Here is a 19112-nt window from a genome sequence, read left to right as displayed (position 1 = left end):
GTAACACCTCTATAGCCCTTAGCATACTTTTAAAAGTTGATTTTAGAAGGAAGGAGGCCATGGATAACAAATATAAGAAGATTGCCACAGTCACATTGCCTGGATCTATGAGTAAGTGTCCCTGGCTTACAATGATGGATTTTGATGGTCGATTTCCTTTTATGGGGTATTATATTCCCAGGATATGTCATAAACAACTGAAAAATACAGATACCAAACCTGGGGTCTACACCATTCTCAAGATTGGGGGTTCCCTGGGTATATGCAGAATAGTAAGAAGCCGTCTATACAGACTACTCATCAAGTCTATAAGAGAATCTCAAATAGTCAAGCACTTAATCGCAATAATAAATCCTATCAACAAGACAAAAAGATGCATCATAGTATAATAAACCACCAAGGAAGTGACTAAAAGCTAAGACTCCAATTCTGAAGAAAAAAAGGGAAATAAAAGTTGCGCATAAAGGAAGTGATTGACATCATAGCCGCCCATAGGACGATGACATTCACTGCATGTGTTTTCCTTTTATCTCATGTCCTTTCTACTACTTAACTTATAGGAAGTCCTTTTTATCATTACCTAAAAGAGAAATAAATATGTGATACTGCGATATTGTTCATGGCTTTAGGATATTGGGGTGGGGGAGGTTCTTTGTACCTGGATAATCTCTTCTGACAAGGGGGAGGCAACAATGTGATAATAGAGTAAAATGGTAAGATTAAACCTCAGAGTAGTCACCAGTTGATGGAAGCCAGGTAGATGTAGTGAGGTTACTCAGAGGGTCAATAAGGGTTAATAGTCAAAGGTCAATCCCTACATGACAAGTAGTTCAAGATGGGTAGAAGTCTTGAGGATACAAAATAGGAACCATGTGCACAATCAGATGATAGACTTACAACCCGGAGTGGGACAAATGCCCTCCTTCCCTTGATCGCATCCATGGTCATTCCTTTCCTTGATACCCAATGATATCGGAAAAGCGTCGCCCTCCAAAGCATAAGATTTTTATCACGGCTAAGTATATTATTCTAGAACACTAATATTGAAAGCTTATTCTTAAAGGGAAAGGGAAATCAGCAATCAGCAAACTCCGGACAGTGTAAGGAAGAAGGCCTGACCACTTGCATATCTTTGTGTGTGTTATTAGTATCAGCAGGACTGTGAAAAATGCATTGATATTTCAATTTCATAGATTTGGAGCATTCGGAGAGATATTTACACTGTACTGCTACATGGTGCTTCCCCCAGCTATGAGTCACTGCTGTTTGTCTACTACAGCAGCGCATCACAGCAGGCTGTGCTGTGTTTTGCGAAGAGCTCTCACACATTAGTGCACCACAGTGGTTCAGGTCCAGCTACAATCCTGAAAGTCCTGCTGCTACTAATAACACACACAAAGGTATGATTACTTTAAAACGAAAAGATAAATCCAGCACAATGGATCATATTGAAAACTGTAATGGTTTGGTCACATGATGCGTTCTTGAACTGTTTTTAAACACACTGAAAACGCATGGGTTTTGGCATGTTCTTCATGTGTTTGGCTGGTTTTTCTTCATATCTGGAAGTGTAAGTAGCTGTATTAACTTTTTTACAGCTGCTTAAATCAGCCAAACCCATAACAAACATGCAAGAATGGCCCAAGAACGCACTAAGGATACAGCTACATGCGACCTACGTGTTTGGGCATTTGGCCTCTTAGTCATGGCCTATCTATCTATGATCAGACCACGACTAAGAACCTAATTGGGCTTGAAAAGTATTGGCCGCGTGTAGCTGTATCCTTATGTTTTTATTATAGATCAATAAAGGAAATGTTTTTCATTCTATCTATCATGTTCGATTCAAGATCTTACTGTGCCCAGTACAGAACACACTATCTGTGCACTTTGGAATAAAACAGGAACCCACTAAATGAATGAGTGTCTGCCAGCACACTAGATTGATGAGCTGACCATTTTCCTATATATACTATTTCAAAGGTATGACTACACACATCTAACACTGTCTATAACTTTGAGATAAGGAGGATGACAGGATTTGATCCACCACCCATCATATATTGACCTAAAAAAAGCAGTGATGGCAAATTTTTTAGAGTCTGAGCGCCCAAACTTCAACCAAAAGCCACTTATTTATTGCAAAGTGCCAGCACAGCAATCTAAGCAGTAATTTATTTCTCCTTGTTCTTTGACAACTTTCAATAGTTCAGCCTCCTAAAGACACAAATGCAGTTGAAAGGAGGAGGGCAAATTCGCCTATCATTGTAGGAAGATTCTGCAGGAAGATTCTTTGAGTCCTGTCTGGTGAACTTCATTTTGGAGTGATGGCCCGGGTGCCCACAGAGAGGGCTCAGAGTGCCGCCTCTGGCACCAGTGCCATAGGTTCGCCACCACTGACTTAGCGGAAACCTACCCTGAGGAATCTTCTATCAGCAGTAGATCTGACGGTAGATTCCTCCTACCTGGCTCTGATGTAATCTGTAATATAATAATCGTGGAACCTAACCTAACATGTTAAAAACTTTATTTTAGTAATATGTAAATTACCTGCGGAGGCCTCTGAAGGTAATTAACATATTACTATAATTTAAATTTTTAAGAAGTTAGATTAGGATTCCAGGATTATTAAATTACAGATTAGGGCAGAGGCAGCAGGAGGAATCTAACATTAGATCTACCGCTGATTCCTCAGGGTAGGTATCCTTTAAAGTTCTTCAATAACTTTAACCCTCAACCTCTTTTTATCTACTTAAAGTGTAACTCCAATTACGAAGCATTCCCAACTTTCCATTTGGTCCTGTAATACCAGATACATAATACGTTGTTACTGTCATCTGCTCTCCTACCATATACGGCAGATTGGATTCTGAGACTAGAACTATATGTTATGTATCTGTCCAGTCCTTTCCATTACTTCATAGACTACTGCTCGCTCTTTCTCTTTCCTCTACTCCCAGTTTCCTGGACGCACAATGGATCTCTCCTCCCTCTCTTCCTCTATCCATATCCTGTACAAGTCACAGGGAGAGGCCTACGCCACTCGCTGCGGCATTGTGAGATGGATCCATATCCCTGGCTAAGGCCATCGGCATGTTGAGTAGCCCATCATCCCTTTACACCCCATTGGGGGAGATATGGAAAAATTCTGTGCTTCACTGATTGAGCTGTACCGTAGGGTTATCCCCTCCTGCTGGCATCGGGAGGACCACGGGCCAGAGGTGAGTAAGGAACAAAACTTTATTTTCGGAGCTCCCTATACATTATGTAAGAGGCAGATAAACATACAGTACATCCGTAATAATACAAAGCCTACACTTAGCGAGAAGGTTTTCAGCTATAGAAGAGTTGACTTGGTGATAGTAATTGCCGCCTCGCTTCGGAATATCCTGTAATTAGCTGGTAATTATGGGATGAAACTTGAACGGAGAAGAAAAATCTTATTACATAAGTTTCTCTGTGACATATTACCTTTTTCTAAGAAAGACATTTGGTTCTTCTTCCTTCCTATTGTGTGTTGTGTGTATCATTACTTGTCCTTACCGATCGCTTAGAAGCTTTTTGAAGCTTATAATATTTGATAAGTGGAAGACCACCCTTAATCATAAGGATGAAGGGCACCAGGTATTCATCAATGGAAATTGTTGCATATTGTTTATATAGAATTATTTTGCTTGTGCTACAATACTGATTGTACAGGTCATCCATACGAAATTGTGGGTCCAACCCTTAGGACCCCTTCTCATCAGTTATTCCTGGCTGCAAATCAACACAGAGAAATGACTCGAAACAACAGCTCCACAACCAGAGTAACTGCAGCTCCAGCTTTTATTCAAACAAACCAGTCACATGTGAATATACTTTAAGAACATCATATGATCGAGGTGATGACTCCAATATCTGATCGATCGTGCTTATCCCTGGTCCAGAGCCTATAACAGTGATGGCTAACCTATGGCACTGGTGCCAGAGGTGGCACTCAGAGCCCTTTCTGTGGGCACTCAGGCCATCACCAGAGATGACTCCAGGTATCTTCCTGCAGTCCCAGACAGCCCAGGACTTGCTGTGCACAGAGGTATTTTAAAGTGACAGCTCTACCTGGGACTATATTCTGCTATATTTTTGTCCTCAGGGGCTGGTATCAATGAAAGCTGTGACAGAGAAGGGAGTATAAATCACAAATTAAATTTCTGTGTTGGCACTTTGCAGTAAATAAGCGGGTCCTTGTTGTAGTTTGGGCACTCGGTCTCTAAAAGGTTTGCCATCACTGGCCTATAACATACAAGGGACCAGAATTGTATGGACATATTGGTTGGCTTTGTGTAATCCTTTGTGTAAGATCCAGAGCAGACATATAAGGCTTATTTTTAGGTTTCTGGTGTAATTTTTTTTGCTGAAAATGAACAATGTTGATGTCAGATTTGAGTTCTACCAAAAATCTGACCTCCGCGTGGCCCGCTGTGCCCGCTGCGCTACTCACCTAGCCGGGTTCCAATGGCATCTCCCGCGGATCGTCGTGTGCATCCCCGCCTCCTAGGACACACGTGCACCTGTTCTATTAAATTTAAAGGGCCAGCGCTATTCCTGACAAATTCCCAGCCCCTTCCTGTGTTCCCTGCCGGATCTTTGTGCCTCACAGCCTTAGAAAAACCTTGTTCCCATATCCTTTGTGTTTATAGTGATTTTCCGTTGTGACCTTGATTCCAAACTACGCTCCTCTGCTGCCTGCCTTGACCTGTTGCTATGGCCCAGACTTTGATCCCGTGCTGCCCATCCTGACCTCCAGACTGTCCCCAACTACTATTCGGCCTAACATCTGTGTACCTCGCCTTGACTGCCACCTTGGACAAAGTCGCACCAGTGGAGCGACCTGGTGGAATCACGCCGCAGCAAGTTCAACTCTCTTTGTGGCGGCATCTGGTGAAAACCAGGTACCACTTAGACTCCGGTCCCAGGTGTCGGCTTACGTCATTGTCCGTGGTGGCCCAATTGGTCCACTACCCCTGGAGCCTGACAAACAGATTGATAGAAGGAGACAATTTTTCTTCACATTTTTGTAATACATCTTATCAACAAACAATTTCTTGTTATAAAACTCTGCTTTTCCATCTCCAAATCTACCCATCCAAAATCTTTACTGTTTCTCAATTCCTTGCTAATTCTAGCCCAGTCCCTCAATCCAAAATCCAACAGCTCGCAGAAGGATCAGATTACATACTCCTCATAAAAATGTATGGAGAAAGGAGTGGGGAGATAGAGGAGGGGGCACGACAGAGTTACCAGTCACCAGGGACCTCATTCTCACTCTACACAGTTTACAGAAGCCTATCAAACCTGCAGTGCTAATATGCCTTTCTGTTTTGCTTTTGCATTACAATATAATTGCGTGTTATAACTTACTTTGCACCCTGACAGAATCCTCTGTGTAATCTCAGTGGTTGGGTTTTGGTTTGGATGCATTTCAAAAAACATGTGGCTTTTCTGAGCTGAAAACTGCTCAGCTCTCAGCCCCCACCTTTGTGCTCCTGTACAGCTCCTCCCTCCTGCTCCTTCACAGATCTCACAGACTGGTGAGCTTGCATCAGTGGGAGAGGGAGGAGCTGTGCAGGAGCACAAAGGTGGGGGCCAAGAGCTGAGGAGTCTGCAGCACAGACAAGTCACATGTTGTTTTTTAAAATGCATCCAAACCAAAACCCAACCTCTAGGTCTGCACAGAGAAATCTGTCAGGGTGCAAGGTAAGTTATAACACACAATTAATTTGCAATGTAAATGCTCAGAAAGGCAAATTTGCAATGGTGCTGTAATGGGCTTCTGCAACCTGTCTTTAGGGAAAATGAGGTCCCTGGTGACAGGTTCCCTTTAAGTCAGTGACAGAAAGAGCGTAATCTCCTGTTTTCTCTAGGTGCTGTCTATGAAAGACATCATAGCAACATGTCTCCAGCTCCAGCACTGAGATAATTGAGTTAAAGAGATAGGGGTAGAAAGGGAGGCTGCTAAAATACTCAATATAAAAATGACATAAATTAAATAAAAATGATATAAATGTATGGATACACTTTAATACAGAACTACTGTCCATGTAGACATGTTGCACATACATCCTCCAGATACTGTAGTCTCCTATAGCCCATAGGATCACATCCTAGCACTTCTGCCTTGCCAGCGCTGGGGTCCTGGGTTTAAATCCCACCCAGGTCAACATCTGCAAAGAGTTTTTATGTTCTCTCTGTGTTTGCGTGGGTTTCCTCTGGGTCCTCCGGTTTCCTCCCACACTCCAAAACATACTGCTAGGTTGTTTAGATTGGCACAGGGACCAATTTGGCAAGTTCAGTGCGTAATCTGTGTGCGCTATATAAATAAAGAAGTATTATTATCCTAGGATAGTAGCCTTATTCGGAACGAATTTGTACAGACATAGGGGCTACTGAGACTTCAGGTTTCCCCAGTGAAGGATTCATGGAATTCAACAATACAACCTATAAAAGCTTCTTGACTGTTTAGCAATGAGACGTAATGTATCCAGATAATGAGCCTGACAATTCTAGAGAACATATAAATGTGGGTTACAGAGGTCAAAGAGTCTTAAAAGTAGGTTTCTTTGTAAGCAAACTGCAAGTGCACAGGAGGGGGGTAAGGGGAGAATGCTCTAATTTGGCAGAGGGTAACACAGACACAGTTTCAAGTGTTACAGTATATATAGTAACACAGAGGATGTCATTTGCAGTCTTTGACATGTGGCAGGAAATCTGGCTTTGGAAGCGGCTCATAGCACATTCCTGTATTTACAAGGGTGAGATTTCCTCCCTACTCGGCATATTACATGTAAAGACCTCTACTATGCTATTATTAAAGTCCCACCTCACCTTTTATTACTATAGCAAAGTTTATAAACTAGTGGAAACACTGTGGAAACCAGGAAGAAGAGGCGCTAAAAAATAGTAGCTATCGCTTTATCGGGTTTGATGCAAATATGTATCACGTGGCCACCTGTTAAGGGTCACCCAGGGCTGCCATCCGTAATTACAGGGCCCCATACCTCATATTAGTGGACTTCCAGGGAACACTAGTTTACCTACATAACACCATAACACAGTGGTGGTGTACCTATGGCACGGGTGCCAGAGGTGGCACTCAGAGCCCTCTATATGGGCACCCACGCCATCACCCTGGGGACGAGTTTGACAGACAGGACTCAATGCCTCTTGCAGTCCTAGGCAGCCCAGGACCCTAGAAGGAAGCTACAATGATAATCCAAAATTCTTCTCCTTCTTTTTACTGTATTGGTGTCCTCGGGTGCCTATACAATTTAAACCTGTGAAAGAGCAGGGAGTAATAAGTTACTGCTTAAATTGTGGCATTGGCACTTTGCAAAAAATACATGGGTTTTGGTTGTAGTTTGGGCACTCACTAGTTTTGCCATCACTGCCATAACACATACATATCACAAGTAGGCTAGTCAGTGAGAACAGCACTGATCAGAAACAGGTATAACTAGCAACTTACAGGTGACAATCTGCTTCCTTTAGATCTATAACTTTATGATAAATATCTTCCAGTCATGTCTACCAACCTTGCGTGTGCTTGGGATGGCTCAAAAAGAATAGCGTAGATACTAATTTTGTCTCTGTATTTCATTGTACTTTGTATGTGCACGTGGACTTGCTGGCTGTTCAGGAGTTGATTCCACTACACCCTTCTCCTGCTACAGTCTACTCCAGTCCAGCAACGGTGAACAATTGTGGCTTAGTTCTGCTCCAATCACTCCTGGGCAGAGACTCCATAAGTATTGATCACTCTCAGTTCAGCTAATATTCTTCCGTTTGTGTTGTTTGACGTGTAACATGTTTGCACTTTGGCGTAGGAAGGGACTTCCTCTAGTTGTTCCGTACCATTTGGGGTAAATGAGGCAAGTAGTTCTAGACAAAGTGGGGCCCTGGGCAAAACTAAAAGTGGGGCCCCAAAATAAAACTATTCTATGACCGGTCACAGCCAGCAAGAGGCTCAATTTAGTATGGTAAAACAAACTGTAGATAGAAAGAACTACAGCCTTGCAGCGCTGGTCAACATCTGCAAAGAGTTTGTATGTTCTCTATTTGGTGGGTTTCCACCGGGTCCTCCCGTTTCCTACTACAGTCCAAAAAATGACTGGTTTGAATAGATTGTAAGCCCCATTGGGGTCAGGAACTGATCTGGCAAGCACAGTGCAGCACTGCATAATCTGTGTGCGCTATATAAATAAAGAATTATGAATTATAATTATTATGAACAGTAAGATGTGAGGAGATGATACAGACCCCACAAGTGGATATTCACCAAAATATGCAGCAAAGGGAACGTCACAACCATAGGGGACACCAAACTACGTGAGCGTCACCCAGATCTATCATTGTATGCTCCTTACACAATGGTGACCCATAATAACTATATATCCATAACCCAAGCTAATGACATAATACAAGTCACTTATAGATGTGGCCATTGTATTATCTGCACAATAACAGAGCCCTCCGCGCTTCATAGGAATGAGAGAGAGAACCTTATAACATGGGAGTAAATAATGGAGGATGGGGGGAAATAAAACCTTTATTCCAGAACATGTGAGTGTTTGGTGTTACATATAACTTTATGGACATGTTCTGGGTTAGTATTAATATATAATAGCGACATTAGGGGAAGAGGATGGAATGTTCATCGGATCAGTCAATATTCACAAAAAAAACTATCACGAAATAAAAGGCAATAAGAGAGAAAGTGTGTTCTTAGATAGTTCTGCATAGAGAAGGGTTAAAAACATGAATATTAGTTGATATTAGCAGAATGTAGTAAGATATAAAGTGAATATTTCCATTATCTGTGAGGTGCAGCAGCTCCTGTGTGCAGCAAATTCTCCCTGCAGCCTGATGGGGGGGACACTTCAGGGGGCTATATCTCTGGCTCTGTGATACATAGAACCACACTTCTTGTTTTCTATGAAACAAGAGAGTCTCCTCTTTTATATGAATCTATATTTGTGTTTCTAAGGAAACATAATATATAACAGAGAGAATTGTTAAACTACCGTTGGGAGTGATTGTTATATATAAAAATGGCACCTGATATTCTCAATATAAACCTGAATATCTCTGGATCCCTGGCACTTAGAAACAAGATTCATTTGAAAGAAGAGATTCTCCCCTTTCAGGGGGCCCCTGGCAATTGCCCACTTTGCCTACCCATAGCGCCAGCCCTGCTTGTGTTTAGAGTTCACAGTCCTGTTTATGTTACTGAACCTGGTCTCCTCTTAACTCTGGACTACCCTTCTGTTTCTGTGGTTTTGTATTTAGTTTCTATCTCTTTTTTTGATGGCAGAGACTCCATAAGTATTAATCACTCTCAGTTCAGCATTGGTTATTTTATATCTTGACCAGCCACATACCTTGAGACAGAGACTCTGTTTTCTATATTCCTGGTATTTGATCTTGACTGCAGTTCTAGACTACTCTTCTGTTTCTGTGATTTAGTATTTTGTTTTTATCGCTTTTGTGACCCGGCTTGTGGACTATTCTTCCCTGTTTGTGTTGTTTGACCTGTAACATGTTTTTTTTTAAATCAGGTAACTTTTATTAAAGCATATACATATCACAGCATTCATATATAAAGATCATAATCTCAACTGTATAAGTATAACATCAGCTTTGAACATATAATCATTCCCCCCCAACTCCCCCCACCCCAGGTCTGGCTGTTCCGTGCACCTCAGAAAGTACCCCTTAGACCTGTAACATGTTTGCACTTTGGTGTCGGGAGGGACTGCTTCTAGTTGTTCAATACCATTTGAGGTACGTCAGGTAAGTAGGTGGGGCCTTTTGTTGGGGTGGCTTGTGTTTAGGGTTTTCTGTCCTGTTTCTGAACCTAGACCCCTCATTACAGATGGTGTCTTAACTCTGGCCAATGGCAGATATCAACAATTTAATAAAACATGCAAGCATGCACAAGTATGGATGGTCAGAAGGAATAGCTGTGTGTTAAAAAAGCATTAGACTGATGACTATACTCTACAGCCAAAAGAAGAATAATGTATTTTCCATAATACATCCGGCAAGACCAATGTGCTAGGTAACGGAGAAGGATGTATGGATGATATACTGTATTGTTTACTTTAAAAGAAAAGCTTTCCGAGCTACTGTAAAAATGCACCTGTTCCACAGCTCGGCATTCGTGAAATAGCAGATCGACTTACACGCAGCAAATATTTTGACGACAGCTCATGTCCATCCGTAGAAATTGTGTGTTATGTACCCCTTGTCTGATATCCACATTTAAGCGCATTCATTACATATAATACAGACAAAGCCGAGAGGCAGGATACATGGGGAGGAACCTTAACCGTAAAGCAACACTCTCCTGCTGTAAAGAGAGAAATGCTGGATTCATGGGGTGCAGGGAATAACACCCAAAATATTCTAATATTCTTAAACTCCTGGAAACCCCTTTTAAACAAAACACAATATTCAAAATGTAAACAATGATTAAAAACAAAATTATAAAAAAAATTATAATATATATAAAAAAACAATGACTAAAAAACTGAATGTGAGTAGAAGTAGACTGTTGTTCTATAGCATAATAGCAGGAAACCCCAGGTTCCTTCTGATGACTACAAAACAGCAGCTTCCTCTCTGTGTCATGTTTTTTTTTTTGCTCTATTGTTGTTTTATTTTCTTTGTTTCCTGAATTAAATAAGTTAAGATCACGGCCAAGGATAGGACAGAAGAGAATGGAGTATCAGTGTTTTATCTCGTTGGGTTTGTATCATTATACTTAGAGATTAGAGAGTAGAAGGTCAGTCTAGCATGTGCACTTACTCACCGAGCCACCCACCGGCCTGCACATAGAATACAATGGGATAATCACATCATCTATTGTTCTCTTTAGGTCACTAGAAGCAAATCTCATATATGTTCAAGGGTTTGTTCACTTTCTGCAAATAATTGATATCTTTTATGTATTGATAAGTTATACAATTTTCCAATATTCTTTTTGTATGAATTCTATGTGGTTTTCTAGATCTCTGCTTGCTGTCATTCTAAAAGATCAGGTATATAATAAGCCATGCATCTGTGTGACATCACATGACCAGGGATATATCGAATAGTGCACCTGTGTGACATCATATGCCCAGTGTTATAATGAGCCGTGCACCTGTGTGACATCACGTGATCAGACATTGTAAGAGCCGTGCACCTGTGTGACATCACATGAGCAGGGTTATAACAAACCGCACACCTATGTGACATCACATGACCAGAGATATAACGAGCTGTGCATGTGTGCGACATCACATGACCAGAGATATAACGAGCCATGCATCTTTCTGACATCACATGACCAGTGATATAACGAGCTGGGCACCTGGGTGACATCACATGATCCGGGATATAACGAGCCATGCACCTGTGTAACATTACATGATCAGGGATATAACGAGCCATGCACCTATGCGACGTCACATGATCAGGGATATAACGAGCCGTGCACCTGTGTGACATCATATGACCAGTGATATAACGAGCTGTGCACCTGTGTGATATCACATGACCAGTGATATTATGAGCTGTGCACTAGTGCGACATCACATGACCAGTGTTATAATGAGCCGTGCACCTGTGTGACATCACGTGATCAGACATTGTAAGAGCCGTGCACCTGTGTGACATCACATGAGCAGGGTTATAACAAACCGCACACCTATGTGACATCACATGACCAGAGATATAACGAGCTGTGCACGTGTGCGACATCACATGACCAGAGATATAACGAGCCATGCATCTTTCTGACATCACATGACCAGTGATATAACGAGCTGGGCACCTGGGTGACATCACATGATCCGGGATATAACGAGCCATGCACCTGTGTAACATTACATGATCAGGGATATAACGAGCCATGCACCTATGTGACGTCACATGATCAGGGATATAACGAGCCGTGCACCTGTGTGACATCATATGACCAGTGATATAACGAGCTGTGCACCTGTGTGATATCACATGACCAGTGATATTATGAGCTGTGCACTAGTGCGACATCACATGACCAGTGTTATAATGAGCCGTGCACCTGTGTGACATCACGTGATCAGACATTGTAAGAGCCGTGCACCTGTGTGACATCACATGAGCAGGGTTATAACAAACCGCACACCTATGTGACATCACATGACCAGAGATATAACGAGCTGTGCACGTGTGCGACATCACATGACCAGAGATATAACAAGCCATGCATCTTTCTGACATCACATGACCAGTGATATAACGAGCTGGGCACCTAGGTGACATCACATGATCCGGGATATAACGAGCCATGCACCTGTGTAACATTACATGATCAGGGATATAACGAGCCATGCACCTATGTGACGTCACATGACCAGTGATATAACGAGCTGTGCACCTGTGTGATATCACATGACCAGTGATATTATGAGCTGTGCACTAGTGCGACATCACATGACCAGTGTTATAATGAGCCGTGCACCTGTGTGACATCACATCATCAGAGATTGTAAGAGCCGTACACATGTGTGACATCACATGACCAGGGTTATAACGAGCCGTGCACCTGTGCTAAATCACATGACCAGGGATATAACGAGCCATGCATCTGTGTGACATTACATGACCAGTGATATAATGAGCCGTGCACCTGTGTGATGTCACATGACCAGTGATATTACGAGCTGTGCACTAGTGCGACATCACATGACCAGTGATATAATGAGACGTGCACCTGTGTGAATTACATGACCAGAGTTTTAAAACGAGACGTGCACCTGTGTGATATCACATGGCGAGGGATATAACGAGCCGTGCACCTGTGTGATATCACATGGCGAGGGATATAACGAGCTGTGCAAAAAAGTGCAAAAAGTACATTTCACCCTCTCTATGAAGGCAGTATCAAGGCTTTGATGGTGATATCACATGTATAAACCTATAACAGAAGGAAAGTCGTTTTTTAAAGATGTTTAATCAGATGGACTCTGTTATTTCTCAACAGAATAACTTGGAATCTGAGTCTCTACCTGAGATAGAAGCCGAATCTGAAGAGACAATGAAGTCTGTGACAAGGGAAATGGCAAGTCCCTGCCGGAAAACGCACACGGTAATATAACAGCTATATTATCCAATTTAAAAGGGTTTACCAGATTTGATTTTTATCCCCTATCCACAAAGCTATCTGAACGGTTGTGGCCCACTGATCATGAGAATGGGGACCCCAAATTCCTCGGGCTCAGTAGACTCAGTGCTGGTTATTGTTTCTTCTGTGGCCCATAAGTCTGGTACTTCTGTTACCCGTGCCTGTGTAGCTCAGGCTGATCCAGTTCTCCTGTGACCTGTGACACTACTGTTTGTTTATATTTTGCTGGACCCTGAACTTGTACCTGAGCCGGCTCCCATAACCCCAGTCTGCACTGGGACCTGTATCCACCCTGAACCGATACCCTGAACTAAAGTCTGAACTGGAACCTGTATCTGAGCTGATATCCAGACTGAGCCGGATCCCTGAAACCCCAACCTGTTCTAGAACCCTGACCTGGAATCATGTCCGACCTGGAATCCTGTATCTTGCCTGATCCAGAACCCTAAACCTGTACCCCAGCCTTGTATCCTGCCAGAACGGCTGCCTGATCGGGAATCCTGAACCTTGTATCCTTCCTTACCGGACCCCAACCTGATCCGGAACGCCAAACCTTGTGTTGTATCCTGCCTCATCTGGAACCCCCAAACTAGTACTCTGAACTCTGTTTCAGTGGCTGTACCTTGTTCTTAAGCTTGTACCCTGATCCTGTGTCTGCCCACTGATACTCACATGTCTGCATATTTATCTGAAGCCCTGAAAACTGTGCTGTGCCCGTACTATATATCTATCGATGGGAGGAATAATACTGTGCAGTTCCCACATAGGCAGGTTTAGAGTAGTATTACTGTGCTGTGCCTTAATATGAAGGATAGGAATAGTAGTATTGAACTGTGTCTATATATTTGCAGGATAGGAGTATTAGTACTATGCTACGCCCATATATACAGAATAGGAGCATTAGTACTGTGCTGCGCTCATATATACAGGATAAGAGTAGTTTTACTGAGCTGTGCCTATATACTTGAAGGATAGGAGTATTAGTACTGTGCTGCGCCCATATATACAGGATAGGAGTGTTAGTACTGTGCTGTGTCCATATATACAGGATAGGAGTATTAGTACTGTACTGAACCCATATATACAGGATAGGAGTAGTAGTACTGTGCTGTGTCCATATATACAGGATAGGAGTAGTAGTACTGTTGCTGCACCCATACATACAGGATAAGAGTAGTATTACTGTGCTGTGTTCATATATACAGAATAGGAGCATTAGTACTGTGCTGCACTCATATATACAGGATAAGAGTAGTTTTACTAAGCTGTGCCTATATACTTGCAGGATAGGAGTATTAGTACTGTGCTGCACCCATATATACAGGATAGGAGTATTAGTACTGTGCTGCGCCCATATATACAGGATAGGAGTATTAGTACTGTGCTGTGTCCATATATACAGGATAGGAGTATTAGTACTGTACTGAGCCCATATATACAGGATAGGAGTAGTATTACTGTGCTGTGTCCATATATACAGGATAGGAGTATTAGTACTGTGCTGCGCCCATATATATACAGGATAGGAGTAGTAGTACTGTGCTGCGCCCATACATGCAGGATAAGAGTAGTATTACTGTGCTGTGTCCATATATACAGGATATGAGTAGTAGTACTGTGCTGCGCCCATATATACAGGATAGGAGTATTAGTACTGTGCTGTGCACATAAATACAGGATAGGAGTATTAGTACTGTGCTGCGCCCATATATACAGGATAGGAGTATTAGTACTGTGCTGCGCCCATATATACAGGATAGGAGTATTAGTACTGTGCTGTGCCCATGTATACAGGATAGGAGTAGTAGTACTGTGCTGCGCCCATACATACAGGATAAGAGTAGTATTACTGTGCTGTGTCCATATATACAAGATAGGAGTAGTAGTACTGTGCTGCGCCCATATATACAGGATAGGAGTATTAGTACTGTGCTGCGCCCATATATACAGGATAGGAGTAGTAGTACTGTGCTGCGCCCACATATACAGGATAGGAGTATTAGTACGGTGCTGTGCCCGTGTATACAGTTGTAGTTGTGCTTGCCACTCTATACACGGCTTTGCGTGGTAGCTGGACTATGCAGTACACTATAAAAAATATTTTTCTAAAAATGAAAATACTAAACCAGACCTAAACCAGTACAATTTACTTTCTCTGCAAAGGTAAAAAGGGACGAAAAATAGCAGTAAAAAATAAAGAAGAAATATTAACATTGGTGCTGTAATTACTAGAAAGTCCTCACATCACGCGCAATCCTCTTGGTAGAGGCCCCATCTACCTGCATGCACAGGCTGAATACTAGAGATAAAGGGGACGCAGACCAAGTAAATAGAAGAGGACCAACACAAGGAGATGCCACAGAAGTGAAGCTGCGGATTAATTATCCCAGCTAATTGGATTTCTCCTAATGATGATATCTTGTGGTATTAGAGCTAATCTTATAATTAGATAAGAGATGAGAGCAAAACACGAATGTCCCAATGGTCACCAGGCAGAGGCAATTGCCTACCGAAGATTCATATACTCAAATGTAGCCCAAAAGTAGATGTTTATCCTTTAACACATATGGCAAAAGAAGAAGGATTGGGTTGTTGGATTTCAACATGTCCAGTCTTTTGTTCTCAAGACATATGAGCTACCACTATAGAAGCAACATGTCATCTTCTTCCTTATGAACATACATGAACACTTGGGAGAAGATGAATTTCTATTCTTCTGGCTATGCACACCCAGCAGGGGTGGAGTAAGACTGCCATGGGCCCTGGGCTGGATGAATATTATATCCCCTACATGTCTGGAATCACTTCCTACATATGGGACTAGAATCAGCTTCTTGGGGAACTGAGGATGCGTCCCCCCGACTGTTTCATTCTGGGGTTTTAGGACCTTTGGAAGGCCTTAAAAGGTCCTGAAACGGCAGATGTCTGAAGAGATAAGCCATCAGCAGGGATATCTACTGATAAGGAACTCATACACCCTCAGCCAACCTGCAGTGTGTATATGTATGAGTAGATAAAGAAAGATAGCAATTGTGTGTATGTTCAGGCTGCATTGTGCTTTGAATGGAGAGGAGAGTTTCCTAATTGCGTTTACAAAACACAATGTTAACATATTGTCAACAAATAACATTGTTAACATTGCATTTAGTTGCTTATATTATATCATCTGACTGAATTAAGGAACTTTATTTCATTTTTATTACACAGAGCACCCCACTGGATCTGATAGATACAGGAAAGGGTCTGAAAGTACAGACTGAGAAACCTCATCTTGTGAGTCTTGGGAGTGGGCGGCTGAGTACTGCCATCACGCTGCTGCCTCTGGAGGAAGGTACTAACTTTAATATTCACCGATTGATTACTGATCGTTCACCAACAGGTTTCCATACAGCCCTATTGACTAAATGCCATCCTTCTTTTTGCTGAAAATTGTTTCTCTCACATCCCCATAAAATTAACTTTGTTATCTTACCTGGCATAAAGACAGATCTTGGAGCGAGTAGGGGGGAAAAGCGGAGGTGTGCTCCCTTCCTCTCTCACTTCTACTTCACCCAATGCCCCATTCTCACCATTCATGTGATTAGGGTAATGTAATCTAAGGTCCTATACCCACTAACATTTGCAAAATCTACACCATGTATGTATCTGATTACATGAAATCACACTCCTCCCCTTCCTCCATGGAGGCTGCTGTGATTTCATGTGAAATGTTAGTTGGTAAAGGACCTTAAATGACATCACCCTGGTGACATGATATGAAGTGCTGAATGGTGAAAAGGAGGACCTTCTGACTCGCTGCTGATGTCAGGTAAGATACCCAAGTTGATTTTATGGGGATGAGAGGGAAACAATTTTTAGCCAAATAGTTACCATAGGGCTCTATAATAGGGAACCTGTCACTGGCCGTACCTGTGAAAAATGTGATGACCGGTGTTTGCTGACCATCTTTTCCTTACGATAGGGAGGACCATTTTGGGACATGCATCCAAGGATATTTTTTTAAGGGGTCCTGGCGTTGCGGCTGAACACTGCTATATAGAAAATATCCATGGTACTCTCACCCTTCATCCATGTGGGAATCCTTGCGCTATCGATGGACTACCAATCACTCAACCTACTCGTCTGACACAAGGTATGAGGCGCAGGCCATGTCTGATACAATCTCTACTGTATGCATGGTTTTTTATTAATGAGAACAACGCCCAGCATGCAATCTGATCTAAGAATAGATTTTGTTACACCTCACCCGAATACAGATCACCACATACAGTATGTAGCGTTATTCGAGAAAGTCCTGGTAGTATTGTAAGATAATACTGTTCTTAGTATATTTCTGTAGTTCTGTGCCCTCATAACCTTTCGATGCATAACTTAGTAACCTTTAACCTCTGTATGGGGATCTGAATTTACTTCATTAAGATAACCAATCAGAGCAGATGAGGTTTGGAGTATATGCAGACTTCAGGTGTCCCATGAATCAGTTCTTGTCCACTTTTTATACCAGAAAACTATTTCACAACTACCCCCCCCCCCCCATTGCGCTGAGCCATAATGCAACACACAGATCTTATGTCTACCACCTCCCTAATTTTATTATCTACATTGTAGAGAAATGCATTATGATTTAAAATATAACTTTTTAAATTTCTGTCCATTCTGCAGTTTCTGAGAAATTCTCATTTTAATCTATATGCTAATGAGGCAGTTGGTACATCTAGCCCGCATCCTTAGCACCAGGAGCACTGCTATCCCTGCCTACTCCATCTCTCTCTCTAAGATAAGCAGGAGATTTGTGAGAACCATGGGGTGACACTGGGAGAAGAGGGAAGTGATTTAGGTGGGAGGACATAACCTTGGTGCACCAACTACCTCATTAGCATACGGATTGAAGTAGGAATTTCTTATAACCTGCATAAACAATACAAGAAAGAAACAAGACAGAAGCAATACAGATATATTGGGAATGATGGTCAATTTCTATACAACTTGCTCCATTAAATTATAATGCTTAGTGGAACTGGTAGACTCCCTTTAATGGGATATACCAAATATGGGATCACAACTGATCATAAGAACGTCAGTCTAGTACTGCACCCGAATGGAGAAGCAGTGCACCTGTTCATCCATTGTTTCAGTCAACAGGAGGTTACGTAGGACTCTTGTTCCTATGATCAGTAGGGGTTACTGTAGAGACTGACCCCCATTGACCTGACACTTATCACCTGTCCTGTGTATAGGGGATAAGAGGATATTACCGAAATATCCCTTTAAAGTTAAATACAGGCAGTCCCCGGGTTACGTACAAGATAGGGTCCGGAGGTTTGTTCTTAAGTTGAATTTGTATGTAAGTCGAAACTGTATATTTTATCATTGTAGATCCAGACAAAAAAATTTTGGCCCCAGTGACAATTGGAGTTTAAACAATTTTTGCTGCAATGGGACCAAGAATTATCAATATAGCTTCATTACAGACACTTTACAGCTGATTATTTCAATCTGGGACTATAGTAAAGCATTCAGAAAGCTTCACCAGAAGTCAGAGGGGTCTGTCTGTAACTATGGGTTGTCTGTAAGTCGGGTGTCCTTAAGTAGGGGACCGCCTGTACAGTGTAAGGAGGGTCCAATCCTTAGTACTTAACGGCTGTTGGAAAGATTTCAGGTTTTTTGGATTTATGGAAACGTTCGAGTGCCTAAAATAGTGGCTTACATATTTGTATTCCTTATCTTTATGAGAATGTTATAAAGAGAATACCTTTGTCATGACCTCATCGTGGAAGTCATCATTGAAATTATGCAGAACGAGACGTTCGCTAGACTGGAGCATGATCTAGACAGTGTTTGGTGCTAATGAAATCAAAACTTTCCGCTGAAATCTCAATGTACTTGTAAGGAAAAAAATGTTTAAGAAACACTGGCAACTGGT

At 42.0% G+C, this 19112-nt stretch overlaps 1 protein-coding gene across 15 annotated transcripts in view; it reads left to right on the top strand.

Moving 5' to 3' along the window:
• Nucleotides 1-19112, top strand: part of PHLDB1 (pleckstrin homology like domain family B member 1) — a 92869-nt gene that overhangs the window by 25194 nt on the left and 48563 nt on the right. For 8 of the 15 annotated variants that reach the window (XM_072155552.1, XM_072155553.1, XM_072155549.1 and 5 more), the window contains exons 1-4: nucleotides 3048-3221; nucleotides 13049-13153; nucleotides 16397-16520; nucleotides 17151-17321. In XM_072155552.1, the coding sequence (XP_072011653.1) occupies nucleotides 3138-3221; nucleotides 13049-13153; nucleotides 16397-16520; nucleotides 17151-17321 (484 nt within the window). In that variant the 5' untranslated portion in view covers nucleotides 3048-3137. Of the gene's footprint in view, nucleotides 1-3046; nucleotides 3222-13048; nucleotides 13154-16396; nucleotides 16521-17150; nucleotides 17322-19112 lie in introns of those variants that run through there. The other 7 variants (XM_072155551.1, XM_072155550.1, XM_072155558.1 and 4 more) reach the window with 5 other exon arrangements.

Source organism: Engystomops pustulosus, chromosome 6 (assembly GCF_040894005.1).
Source record: "Engystomops pustulosus chromosome 6, aEngPut4.maternal, whole genome shotgun sequence".
Taxonomy (NCBI): domain Eukaryota; kingdom Metazoa; phylum Chordata; class Amphibia; order Anura; family Leptodactylidae; genus Engystomops; species Engystomops pustulosus.
This window is presented reverse-complemented; position numbering and strand designations above follow the sequence as displayed.